Raw genomic sequence first — 14,272 nt, forward strand, 5'->3', positions numbered from 1 at the left:
GCAATTGCACTACTAGGTATTTATCCAAGGGATTCAGGTTTGCTGTTTCGAAGGGGGCACGTGCACCCCAATGTATAGCAGTGCTATCAACAATAGCTAAAGTATGGAAAGAGCCCTAATGTCCATCCACAGATGAATGGATAAAGAAGATGTGGTATATATATATATATATATATATATATATATATATATATATACAATGAAGTATTACTCAGCAATCAAAAAGAATGAAGTCTTGCCATTTGCAACTGTGTGGATGGAACTAGAGAGTATTATGCTAAGCAAAATTAATTGGTCAGAGAAAGACAAATATTATATGACTTCACTCATATGTGGAATTTAAGATAGAAAATAGATGAATGTAAGGGAAGGGAAGCAAAAATAGTATAAAAACAAGAGACAGACAAAACATAAGAGACTCTTAAATATAGAGAATAAACTGAGGGTTGCCAGAGGGGTTGTGGGTGGAGGGATGGGCTAAATGTATAAGGGGCATTAAGGAAGACACTTGGGATGAGCACTGGGTGTTATATATAGGGGATGAATCACTGGAATCTACTTCTGAAATCATTATTGCACTATATGCTAACTACCTTGGATGTAAATTTAAATAAATAAAAATAAATAAATAAATAAATAAATAAAAAGCAAATAAATAAATATAAATAAATAAATAATGAAATAAGCAAATATTAAAATTAAAAGAAAAGGCAGGAGAAGGATAACCAAGAGTCTAAAGGGCAGAGCCAAGAGTCACAGAGAATTCTTTCCTAAGGCCTTGAAATCTTGTCCAATAGGATATACAAACTTATGCACAAGTAACTCCTTTGTATTCTCCATCTCCCCTCCTCCTCCCTCTTTGAATGGCAATGTCTTGCATTATCCTAGGCCTGTCCCACCATTGTGTGTTGGGAATGTTGGGTAGGTAGTTTCTTTAGTTTTATAGGTCCTCAGATGGAGGAAAATTTTTGTTTAATAACTATGTTTAATGGATTAAAGCTAGGAACCTCATCCTCACCTAACTTAGAGGATTTAAATGATGAGATTTTGCACTTTGAGCTGATGAGATACTGATGCTTACATTTAGATGACTAGTTTGGCTCACAGATTGGCCCCTGTTCGCAGAGGTCAAGGAGAGGCTAGAAAAAGAGGCAGGCTGCTGCAGATTGGTAGGTGGCAGGTTTAATTAGCAAGAGAACTTAAATATGAGGCTTGTCTTGGGTGTCCTTGAAGCAGCTCCCACTTGGTGGGCAAAGCATACATTCCAAGGCCAGGGGAGAGAGTGAGGGGCCTTTTCTGCCTGGATCTAGCTCTAAGATCAACCAGTGGTCATATCCTCTCAGTGACCTTCTCTAACAGATGACTCTGAATTTTGAGTTGATACTGTAATGGAATGAGACTCTTGGGGACCTTGGAATATAGTGAATGATTTTGCATTTGGGAAGAACATAAGTTGTTGGCAGCCAGAGGTTGAACTCCGCATACAACCCATACCCTTGCATAATGCCCTCTTGCCACCTGTGACTATAATGAAATATCCACCCCATTACTATGCCATGCTGTATTGCTCAAGTGAGTTTAAGAAAGAGATATTATCCATAGTGGGTCTGACCTAATTATGTGAATGGGGGAGGGGTAGAAATGAGTGCATTGGATCTTGAAAGCCAGTTAGAAATATTTGGTGACATTATATAAGCACATGACCTCTGACCATTAGTGCATATTCCTAGGCATACACCATAACCACGCTGTGTCTGCCATCAAACTGGGGTCCTTTGGCAGAAGACTCTATATGTCCTCTGCTTCTCCCATCAGCCTAGGGGCTCTGGCATCGTGTGTGGGCCCATTTCCTCCTCCTGGTACCCACACAGGCTGCAGGGCAGGAGGCGACACTCCCCACAGAGGGAGACGGTTTCCCAGCAGCCCTTGCGGCCTCGCGTGGCGCAGGCCCCTCGTCTGGGAAGACGACGTGGACTGGCCCGATGGCAAGCGCCCGGGCCGAGGGCTCAGGCCCAGGCTGGCAGGGGGCCTGCGTGCTGGCCACAGCCCTGCTCTGGCTGTGCCCACTGTTGCTTCGTGCTGAGCCCGAGGGAACTGCTGCAGATGGTGAGTGCGGGGGGGAGTATGGTGAGGGGCATCAGGTTCCCCCACCTCTCAAGTTTCCCTCACCCACCCCACTGGCCAGGAGGACCTCTACCTGGCTGAGTGGGACCCTAGAATTCCTGGGTTCCCCTTGGGCACGGTCAGGGAGACCCATGGCTGAGGAGACCAGGGCACCCCCTCTTCTTGCCAGCTCTTTCCTTCTAGATCTCAAGCCTCCTCAGTTCAAGAGCAGAGGTTCAGCACTGGCCTGTGTGGGCCCCCAAAACCTCTTCATTTTAAGAACAGAATGCAGTGCTTCAGGAGAATTATCAAGCAAAATGTGCTCCATTTGGCCTCAGTCTCCCTAGAATATTGGACTGAGGTGGGAGGGGTGCAACCACTTAATCCTCAGTGGCCCTGAGTAAACAGCATCCCTAAGTAAGTCCTTAGTTTCTGGGACTTCAAATAATGGTGTGCTAGTTAAGTGAAATAAGGTCTGGTGAAGCACCTGGGGCAGCACCACCTCCTGGTCTTGACTTGCGCACCCCAGTGATATGCAGATGTGTACCTCTGCAGGTGCCTGCACCACAAACCTCACCCCCCCTTCTTACTGAGACCCACAGGCTGCTTCCTTAGTACTACCATCACCAGCAAAGCCAGGTGGCTCTTTGTTACATGAGCCATGTCTCTTCACCCTGGGCCTTGGATTTCCCAGCTGAAAAGTGAGGAGGGGCCACAGTGGCCCTGTGTCCTGTTGATGCTGACATCCAGAGACACCAAGGCTGGCATCCATAATACCTCATGGTGCCTCATGGGTAGGATTGTCTCCACAGTGTGTGGGAAGCCAGCAGTAACTGGGAAGATCTTTGGTGGCCAGAATGCACCGGACCGTCGGTGGCCATGGCAGGCCAGCCTGCTCTACCACGGCAAGCACATCTGTGGAGCTGCCCTCATAGATGCCTACTGGGTGATCTCAGCTGCCCACTGCTTCCAAAAGTGCGTGTTTCCAATGGGCCCAATGACTCGGGTGGGATTGGGAAGGGAACACAAGATGGACAGAACAGAAGGGGGAGAATGATGTCCCAGACCTTTTTCCCTAGGCTTTGTTCCTGGCCACCACCAGGTGTCTGTGTGCACCGTTGGCCCTGCCTTTGACTGAGCATTCCCCTCTACTTGGAATGCCATCCCTTCTCACCACCTTACTCCAGTCTCCTGACTCTCTGAGTTCACATCTCCCAGTACAAAGGCCATTTACCTTATCTCTTCCTTCAGGGATGTTCCCATCTGTCCCCCTCCTCACACTTTGGTAATATCAAGGTGGTATGGTTGTCTCAGCTACATGTACATTACTTGTACATAGCTAAGTGGAAATTAACTTTAACTGTGATTATCAGTAAGTACTGGAAAACAAACTTTAGTTCCAAAGTCATTGCCTCCAGCCCACTTTTTGTCTTCTTTAAACTTTAGGATTCTGAGTCCTGTTCCCACTCAAGGTAGATTCTGCATTCTACATCTTGCCCAGCTCTAGACAGGCCAACAAGATGTCAGTGGGTTTGTTTCCTCTTGTGCAGATGGTAGTGGGTGTGTAGTGTCCCTGGCTGAACATATGGCACAGGTTTTAGGCTTTAAGTCAGAGCAATAGTTCTAGGGTCCCCACTTTCCAGGGCTGGGGGAGCATTAGAGCCTGTACAAACTGGGCAATTATTTTGTCCTCTTCCAATCAGGCTGTTCAAAGGTCATCATTGGCACAACTGCCAGAGGCTTCCCTGGGTCCTAACCACCTGCGCATTCTAGCACATTTCTCTATGGAAGCATCATGGGACTCTGGCTGTTTAACCAGCATCCAGAAATTCCTGTCACTTCTGTAGAAATATGTGCCTAAGAGCAACTGTGTTCACCACAGTCTCTATAGGTCAGAGTGAGGCATGAAGCAAATGGCCTCTGTCCTCAGATGGGATACAGATAGTCAGGAGAGTGGGCTGCATCTCAGGTGTATCCTGGGCTTACTCTGTGCCCAGAGGGAGTGGGGAGAATATCACACTCGAAGTCAGAGGAGGTAAGAGCCACTGGCATCAACTGGCTTTGAGAACCACTTGGGTTCTGTTCATTTATTCAGCACTCATGGGTGGTAGGCCCCTTGTGAGGCCCACTGTGGAGGATGTGGAGAAGCAAGACCCACCTTGAAGTTTCTCATCCTATCAGGAAAGTGACACATGAACCCAGCTACTGTGCTGCAGGATGGAAAGACCAGAATATGCAAGAGGGTAGACCCTGAGCCAGTGTCAGGAGAGGTACCATGGGCTGCAATCAGAGGAGGGGCTTGGAGCTAGTACGGACTTGTGGGAGAAGAATCCAGTCACATGGAGTCTGGGCAAGGGAGCAGCACAAGCAGACCATGTATGTTGGAAAGCTGCTCACATTCCAGAAACAAGTTCAGTTCCATGTGCTCGCTTGTTTGCTCCACACAGGCTCATTGAGTGCCTGTCTCCAGATGGGGTTCATCCTTTAGGGAAGTCTGAGTGTGAAGAATGGGAAGAGGGAATGGATGATTCTGCGCTGAGAAATGGGGTCTTTGAGAACCACTCCAAGCCATGGGACCTTCCAATGGTTCTGGTCAGAGCTGGGAAGGAGCCAAGTCTCCTCTGTTCTATAATGAAGGGGTATAGTTTGATGTGCCCCAATGTTTCTTTCCAGCACTGAGATTCTCTGCTCCTTTGATTTGGGGGCATACTGGGAAAGCCATCAGAAACTTTCAAAGGACAGATTTCCTGAGGCAATAGACAGACAAGAATCCAGCCCACCTGATGAGAATATTAGGAAGGGAGGAGAGAGCAACCTCTGGAATAATGGTCATGTCTGGTTGCTTATGGGGTTGGTAGAGTTGGGAGTAGGCAGTCAGGTGAGAGTGCAAGGGTGTTAGCCCAGTGCTCAGAGGAGACAGGTGATAATACAGCCTCTCACAACAGGTCCCATGAACCATCTGACTACCAGGTCCTGCTAGGGTACCATCAGCTCCAACATCCCACTGAGCATAGCCGGCAGATGACAGTGTATCGAGTCATTGTTCACAATGACTTTAACAAGCGCTACTACATGGGCAGTGACATCGCTCTGTTGCAACTGCCTCTATCTGTGAACTTTACTTCTCACATCCTCCCTGCCTGCCTGCCGGGGCCTACCATGAAGCTGCCCCTTCACAGCAGCTGCTGGATAACCGGCTGGGGGATGATCACTGAGGATGGTGAGTAGGAGCAGGACAGGCAGGGAGGGTAAGGGTGGTGGAGGAGGAAGGTGTGTTAACCATTGTGGGGCCCTTCCAGCCCTGATACCATTTCCTTCTAAAGCTTCAATTTCCTTCTGTCATGCTTCAAAAAGTCTGAGCATATCTAACTTTTGGAATCAAGAACTTGGGCTCTTTGACTCCAAGCCATTTAGGATTCCACTCTGATTCACAGGTCCTGCATGAGACCATGTCAGGCCCCTCCAAAGCTTCCTCAGGCACCTCTTGGGCTTCCCCTACCATGGAAGGTACTCAGGGAAGCATAACAGTAAGGAAATGAAAACAAGTTTGCTTGTTGGCTTGAGAGGCAAAGTTGGGTGTTTCTGGATTAAGAACATATTCCTATGTGAATCTCACTTCCCCTCATCCATTAATTCAAGTAAAACTTGTCTGTTCTGCCAGCTTGCTGGGCTTGTACATTTTTAGGCTGAGAGAGGAGAAATGGTGGGCAAATATTTTTTTTAACACAATGGAAAATGCTTTTAATTTAGGAAAATGTAACATAGAGTGAAAAAAAAGCAGAATGTAAATTTGCCGTGATTTGTAGGGTCATAGGGTCATGATGTGGCAGAGTATCTCACTGGAGGTATTTGGGGCAAGATTTCCTTTGCTGTGCTCTGGCCACAAATATCAATCACACTGTCTAGTCATGAAAACAGCCAATGCTTCAACATTTCCAAAGACACCCTCTTGGGAAGCACTGTCACTCATTAAGAACCACTGGCAGAGCAAGGAGGATTCTGCAAAACTGGTCGGAGGGTAGGAATTGGGGTATGAGGGGAAGTTGCAGGCTAGAGCAGCCAGCAGGTCAGGGAGCATCTGACATCAATGATAGACTCAGCCTGCAGCTGTTCTGTCCTCTCCCTGACCACAGTTGCTGGGCCTGGGTTGTCCCCGAGGACATGTGAGAGCTGTACGTGGCAAGCACTCCACAGGACGGAGCTGTCACTGTGACACTGAAAACACCAGTCTGACCTGTGAGCAATCTGTGGAAATAGAATCCACATGGAAAGCATCCACAGACCAGCTGCTTGTTGAGGCTGGGCCATGTCTTATTTGACATACTGCCTCACCCCACCCAGCATCCATTAGGTGCATCACTGGAACCTGGGCCAAGCCAGGACTCTCAACTTCCACCCTCCACCTCTACTTCTATATCTGCATAGCTGCCGGATTAATTATTTTCAAAACACAAGGAGACCCTTCAGTGGTTTCCCAGTGTGCTTGAGAGAAATCCAAACTCCACATACTGGTGAAGAGGCCTTGCTCGCTCTGGACCCTGCTGTGACCTTGTCTCATTTTTTTCAACTCCCACGCCACTGCAGCCACCCAGACCTCCCTCCTGGCACTTCCCACCGCAGACCCCTCACCTTTGCTCTCTTGTCTGCCTTAAATGTCTTGTCCCTTCATCTTTGCAAGTCCTCTGAGAGACATCCCCAATCCTGTCAGTTGGAAATGGCAGCATGTCCATTAGCAGGCAGGTTGGGGAGGTAGCTAGCCCCTCTCTCAGGCTCCAACCCACATCTGACCTTCCCCCACTCCTGACCCCTGCAGATTTCCTGGCTGCGCCATTTCAGCTGCAGGAGGGAGAGGTTGGCATCATTGACAGTGAGGTCTGTAAAATGTATTTCCAATCGCCAGACTCCAGCAGCAGTGAATATTCTATACACGAGGATATGTTTTGTGCTGGGGACCTCATGACAGGAAAGTCCATCTGCAGAGTAAGTGAGATTGGCTCTGTTTATCAAGTGGGAACTCCCCTCTCCCTTTGTGTCTTCTCTGGATCCTGCCCCTGACTTCCTCCTCCTAAGCTCACCCCCCAGCCTGAAGTGTCAGAACTGAAGTTCAGAAGACCCCAAAGAATACTAGTTCATTCCATACATTTCTTCGTTTAAAAAAAAACGTTGTTGAAGAATAGCATGCATAGAAAAGGGCATAATTTAGACATGTGCTATTTGATGCATTTTTAGAAATTTGCACAATCAGGGACACCTGGGTGGCTCAGTCTGTTAAGCGTCCGACTTCAGCTCAGGTCATAATCTCGTGGTCCGTGAGTTTGAGCCTCATGTCCGGCTCTGTGCTGACAGCTCAGAGCCTGAAGCCTGCTTCAGATTCTGTGTCTCCCTCTGTCTCTGCCCCTCCCCTGCTTGCACTCTGTCTGTCTCTCTCTGTCTCAAAAATAAATAAACATTAAAAAAACTTTTGGGGCACCTGGGTGGCTCAGTCATTTGAGCGTCTGGCTTCGGCTTAGGTCATGATCTCGCAGTTCGTGAGTTCGAGCTGCATGTCGGGCTCTCTGACAGCTCAGAGCCTGAAACCTGCTTCGGATTCTGTATCTCCCTCTCGCTGCCCCTCCCATTCTCTCTCTCTCTCTCTCTCTGTGTTAAAAATGAGTAAACATTTTTTAAAAAATTAAATAAAAAAAAAAGAAATTGGCACAATCATGTAACAACCAGCACCTAAAGAATCCTCCTGATACTTCCTTCCTGTTACTAACTCCCTGAGACTAGTCCTGGCTTCTGAAGCTCTGTGGATTAGTGTCGGGACTTACCTACATGGAATTATACAGGATGCATTCTCATCTGGTCAATATTATGTTTCTGAGATTTATGCATCTTGGGTGTAGTTTACATTGTTCACCTTGTTGCTGTATGGTATCCACTGTGTGAATATACTACAATTTTATTTATCTATTCTAGTCTTGGTGGCATTTGGATAGTTTCCACTTGAGACCATTACAAATAGATTTGCTGTGAACATCCTAGTGCATGTGTTTTAGTGCACATGGGTTCACATTTTGGTTGAGTATAACCCTGGGAGTAGAATTACTGTGCCATAAGATATGCACAGGTTCGTCTCTCACAGGTACTGAGGAGCAGCTTTCCAATCCACTGGTACCAGTTTGCACTCCCCCCCAGCAGGGGCTGACAGTTGTTTTGCTCCACATTGCCTCCAGTACTTCATGTTGCCCACCATTTTAAATGTGATTTTTAATTTGCATTTCTCTGAGAATTTCTCTGTGAATAATGAAGATAAGCACTTTTTTCATATGTGTATTGCCTCTTTTTAAAAGTGTCTATTCAAATTTTTTTGCCATTATTTCAGTGAGATTGTGTGTCTTTCTCATTGAATTTTAGAATATGAGTATGGTATTGAATATATGTATTAAGAATATTTTCTCCTACTCTGTGGAATCCTTCTATTCTATGGTGGAGAAACTTGAGACCCAGAGAGGAAAGTGGATAGCTCAAGGTGAAGTGGCATGATCATAGTCAAACCTAGAAAAGCCTTGGAGCTATGGCCCCCACATGCTTCCTCATACAGAGCTCCTTCCTCTCCTCCTTTTGCTACCCCTTTGTCTCTCTCCTTGACCATCTCCCATCAGCTGAAAAACATACTGTCATGATGCCCATCTTAAAACACCTACACATACCTTCTCTTTTCCCCAGCTCTCTGCCCTGGGCCCTGATTCTCAGCCTGCCTTCCCACAGGGCTCACCCACTTCAAGGGCCCTCTCTGGCTTACTCACTTCTCTTTCTTGCCTCAGCCCATTCTATCAGACTTTTGTGCTCGCCCTTCCTCCACAGTTTTCTCACCAAGACAGCCAGATGCCTAGGTGCACCTCTGACCTCCTCCCACTTGGTGCTTGGCCATGCACCCTGCAGCACATCCCATCATACTTGAAGGGCAGCCCCTCTTATGTCTCCTGCTTTCTTCCTCCTCTTTCTGACCTCCACACACCAAGGACCCACCACTCAGCCCTTATTCTGTATTCTGCTTTTCCTGCCTTGCTCCATTTTTACCTTAAATGGAGGGAAAGGGTCAGGTAGGGCAAATCTGTGCCTCACCATTTCTTGCCTGCCTTTATCAGTCTCTTTCTGCTGCAGTAGTTCATGACTGGTCTCCCTGTGCTGATTTCTGCCCTGCCACATACTGTGCTTCACCCAGCCCCAGAAATCCTACCATCCTTTTAGAATCTGTATCAGGTCACACTACCTCCCTGCTGAGTGTCCTTCAATGTCCCTTCATCCATACCCTCCCAGCTGATAAGCCTGGGCCTGGCCCTGCCACTTCTCAGCCTCACCTGTGCCAAACAGGCCGCCTACCTGTGCCTGCAAATTCCAGGTCAGGCCTTGCTCATCCCTCCCATCTCTGCTTAGAGGCTCTCTGATGGTCCAGTTAGGGCAGCCCTTCCTGCCATTTACCAACCCCTGGGTGCCTCTGTTCCACATCTTGCATCTGTGCATGGTGTGTGCTGTACTGTCTGTGTTCATGTTCTGTCATATCAATGTCTCCTACACACAGGGTACTCGGTCATGTTTATTCAACAGAAGGCTGGAAGGGTGCTATGTTTCTTTGGTCCCTACTTTATAACCAATGAGATAGAAGCATTATGCCCAATGGTGCCTTCCTGCCTTGGAGTCCTGACCTCAAGGTCCTTAGCATTTTTCTGGGACCCCCTTGGGCTTCCTGCCATTCTGACCACCCTACCAGTTTGGACTTGGGATCACTTCTTTTCTGCTGAGCACATTTAACAGTTTGCGTTTTCTAAAGAAGCTCCACAAACCAGAGACCTTAATAAGTCAAAAACAAATGCCCAGGTGGGATGTTGTACTGGACTGATAATTACCCAGAGGCCTGCAGGCCCCATGGGACTTCAGGTGGTACCTTCACTCACTTAGGATTGGGAGCACAAAGGGCTGGTGTCCGATATCTGGAGTCTGCCTGCATATTCTCATAGGTCTATGACTGCCAGCTTAGAAGGATGCTCAGAGTCCCCTCCACAGACTTTGTGAAGTGAGCTCCAAAGCCTTACCCTTGCGATTTTGATCAAAGAGGTATGCAGTGGGACTCTGTGTCTGGATTTTTCAAATCCTCCATGTAATTCTGATGAGAACAATTCACAGCCCCACCTTGACATGAGGCTTCCTAAACTCCACTCTGGTGGAGGGCAAAGGCACTTCACACTGTCTAAACCATGTGTGTCCCCCTCTATTTTGGTCCCCATGACTCATGCTGTCTCTTTCCTCCGGGAGATTCTGGAGGCCCCTTGGTCTGCAAGCTGAATGGTGGCACTTGGTTTCTGATGGGGCTGTCTAGCTGGAGCCAGGCCTGCTGCTATCCCATAGGCCCCAGCGTCTTCACCAGGCTCACCTACTTTTCCCACTGGATCAGTGAGAAGCGGAGCACCTTGCCCAATCCTGATCCTTCTTTTGCTACTTCTCAGGACAAACCTCCTATTTTGAGTGACTTTTCTTCTCTGGGCACTGTCCTCAAGCCCAGCACCTGCATCACCCTTGTGTCTTTACAGACCTTCCTCCTACTGCTGATTTTCCTAATGATTCTGTGACAGACCCTGTGATGCCCCTCCTGGCCCTCCCCAACAAGCTTGTTTGCATTAATGCCAACAGGCTCTACATTCTTCTTAAATGTGCCCATCTCTGAGCAATCCTGTCCATCTGAAGCTTGCTCCAGGCCTGATAAAATTTTAAAAAATATATTAAAGAAGCTTCCTGCTCCTGTTTCTGACCTATCAGAGCTACCTTCTGTCCCCACCCTACTGTCATTCAAGCTCCTTGGCACATGAAGTTCTCCCTGCTCCCTCAGCTGGGAGTAGGGAAGGGCAAGGACACTGAGGGCCTGGCTAGCTATCTGGAACTGAATCACTAGCCTTGAGGAGTCTTCCAAAGAGCTGCCATGGCTTAGGGCCCAAGGCCTCACCCCATGGAGGAAGTGGCATCCCCTAGGTCCCACAGAACACTAATGGCCAGTGCGATAGGGACGGGTCGTCCTACGGGTGGATGATTTGCCCTGAGCTGGAGATAAAGAAGGATACTCCAGGCCCACAGGTCACAGAGGTTCTATTTGAAAGGCTCTATTTGAAGTAGACTGTGAAGGGCTCTGGCTACCAGGCTAAGGTCCAAAATCACAGGTCAGCTGCCCTCAGATCTCTGCTGTTAGTCTATTCCCCTTGTACCCACAGTACCTGTCCTCCCCCTATCTCCAGGGGCCCAGCCCCCCACCCCCTGGGAACCTGTCATAGCTTGTGGTTTGGCTGACCCAGGACTTGCTGGCCCAACACTGAGCCTTAAGCCATGTCCTGAACTGTCCCCTACAAATATGTCTGGGTCACAGAATTGTAACTAGTTAGCAGAATACTCAGAAGAGTCTCATAACCACAAGACCCACCCTGAATTCTTGGTGATCAGGGAGCAGCCCTCAACCATTGCAGATCCACTGTATCAAAATGCCATCAGGTGTTCTGTGCAAATTCTTTCCAATCTTGTTCCCCAGATAGCCTGGACTCTCACCAGCAGGTGAAAATAGGTGAAGTCACATCCACATGGTCACCAGAGTCTTGCTGGCTTTAAGCCCTCTGCTACTCATGCAGAGGTTTCCTTCCCAGCTCAGGAGTGTCTGGAAGTGATTAAAAAAAAAAAAAAAAAAAAGCATTCTCTCCCTATTAGTAGACTCAGTTATGGGGCTTCCTGGCTGGATTGCTGGGCCCAGAGGTGGCAGTCAGCACTTAGTTCAGATTTGGACCATTATCTACCCACTGCCCCTAGAACTTCCACTTACCTTCAACCCATGGTGGCTTTGTGCTGACTGTGCTGGGTTTCTCTCCCACAGTGACTTCTGCTTTGTCCATCAATAGCCATGTTTCTATGTGAAGCACCGAGTGGTGTGACTGTTGGTCCTGCATGAAGTTTCTTGGGTCCCCTAACTCAGTAGATGCAAATACATTTCCAGTCCACTCTGAAGATCTGCCAAATCACAACTTTCCCACAGCCTACTTCCCTGTTACAGCCAGCTTCAATGTTTGGTATTATTATCCATGTTTGATCCCTTTTTACAGATCTGAACCCAAGATCTAGCATGGTTAAGTAACTTGTCTGAGGTGATGTGGGTAGTAAATAGCAGAGCAGAAATTCAAACCCAGATTTCTTAAGGAGCTCAGAGGTCTTCCCTCTAATGCAGGCCATTCTCAGGCACCTCAGGCCCTGTGTGATTTCCTCTCTCAGGTTAATTTTGAGAGGTACCTTGAGAGGCTTGGGTTAACTGTCCCAAGTGTGGCCCTGGTCAGTGACAAGGAAAGATCCCAAATAACAAGACTGATGTCAGGGTGCAGAGCAGGTCTGGAAGGCCAGTAGGACTGGGGCTGGGGGACAGGCTGGGAGTGCTGCTGAGGTGGATTTCACCAGACCCGCCATCAGAAGCTCCCAATGGGCTGCTAGGTCGCACTCCCACATCAACCCTGGATGAGCAGGGGAGGTGAGAAGGAAATGTAGAATCAACAAGAAATCCTAGAGGAAGTAAAGTTTTCCTGAAGTGGCCTGTAGCTGGGTTAAGAGAGTAGGGCAATGATAGGATGAGCTTGAAGGCTGTTTGCATGTTCCACTCTCCCCCATCCGATACCATGTGACAAATGCTGCCTAATCTTTCTCAGGTGCCAGTGTATTCCAGGGTGGATGTGTCAACTAGTGTGTAGCTTCTGATAGCCATCTTGAGTACATGCCCTCCGTGCCCACACTTCTACCCCTGAGGGCAGGGGGAGTACTACATGGGGAGACTTGATCCTTCCACTATGATTTCTTCTAAGAGCTTTAATGTTGAAGCCTTGGATGCAGAAAATGCCTGGAAGATAGCAGTATGGAGGAGAGGTTAAGAGTGGATTTTTGATGCCTGGGGCCTCTGGTCTAGGGTCATCCTCCCTTCTCCTTCAACTCATCAGGACTTCTGTCCTTCTCTGGTATACTGTACCAAAGAGTGACAGAGTAGCTGCTAACCCATGGGTTATATGAGCACATGTGCCAAAATAACTGCACAACTGAGAAGTATGATTGCCACATAAGAAATACAGAAGATTGGACGTTATATGTTATTTGAAATAGAATTATTAGAAGAGACAGACCACCAAAAATTAATAAACACAATAAATATCCTTATGGATATAGGAAAATATTATTAGCAATAAGACTCAAGTCAAAGAAACCACAGGAAAGAACCGAGTCAAAATATTGTGTATGAAAAATACAATGGTTGAATTAGAAGGCACAACAGATTGGATGAATAACAGGTAAACACAGATGAAAGACGCATGCAGTTGCTACTTTGTGTAGACATTACAAAGTATGGACTTTGGAGCTGGCACACTTATGGTAGGATAATGTGTGGAGTTTCTTTACAAAAGATCTAATTTCTAAGGTATGGTTGGGGATAAGGAGAAGAGGAGGCCAGTGCAGGAGCCTGGCATAAGCTCTGCCACCCCCCACTCCCCCCACCCCTGGCCCTAAGGAACAGGGAAGGGAGAAGAGGAGCAAGGACTGACAGCTGAGGGACATAGCTAACTGAGGAAACCTCACAAATAGGGTTTTTGTGGAAATAAACACTGTGACCACTTCTGTCGCCTCCTCAGATCTTCAGCTGAGTCTCCCCTCTGGTTGAACCCACTGTGGCCAGAGAGAATAGGAACCTGTCAGGCCTTCCAGCTTACACTTCCACCCCCACAGAAGGAGTGGGATGAGGTGGAGAGTATGCCTGGAGGGACAGACAGGAGATAATTGCTACAGGGGGTCTAGATTACTTGGGTCCACTCTCCTGCTAAAAAAAAAAAGAAAGAAAGAAAGAAAGGAAAGTCTTTATTAATTCAGTAAAGAAAATATTCATGAGGTACCTGGCTGTCTCAGTTGATGGACCATGCAACTCTTGATCTCGTGATTGTGAGTCTGAGCCCCACACTGGGTGTAGAGATCACTTCAAAAAATAAGCTCTTATGTAGAGAGGCAAACCTAGAAGTTGACTCTCACCTATAGAGAACAAACTGATGGTTACCAAAGGAGAGGTGGGTGGGGTCATGGGTTAAACAGGTGATGGGGATTAAAGAGGGCACTTGTGATGAGCACTAGGCAT

The 14,272-nt window shown here is 47.6% G+C and overlaps 1 protein-coding gene across 1 annotated transcript; it reads left to right on the forward strand.

Moving 5' to 3' along the window:
- The first annotated feature begins 1,982 nt into the window (after positions 1–1,982).
- Positions 1,983–10,831, forward strand: LOC125910953 (serine protease 40-like). Its single transcript, XM_049614477.1, has 5 exons — positions 1,983–2,106; positions 2,916–3,078; positions 5,049–5,323; positions 6,917–7,087; positions 10,399–10,831. The coding sequence occupies exons 1-5, from the start codon at positions 1,983–1,985 to the stop codon at positions 10,710–10,712; spliced, it is 1,047 nt and encodes a 348-aa protein (XP_049470434.1). The 3' UTR covers positions 10,713–10,831.
- The last annotated feature ends 3,441 nt before the right edge of the window (positions 10,832–14,272 follow it).

This window comes from Panthera uncia (genome assembly GCF_023721935.1).
Source record: "Panthera uncia isolate 11264 chromosome C1 unlocalized genomic scaffold, Puncia_PCG_1.0 HiC_scaffold_3, whole genome shotgun sequence".
Lineage (NCBI taxonomy): Eukaryota > Metazoa > Chordata > Mammalia > Carnivora > Felidae > Panthera > Panthera uncia.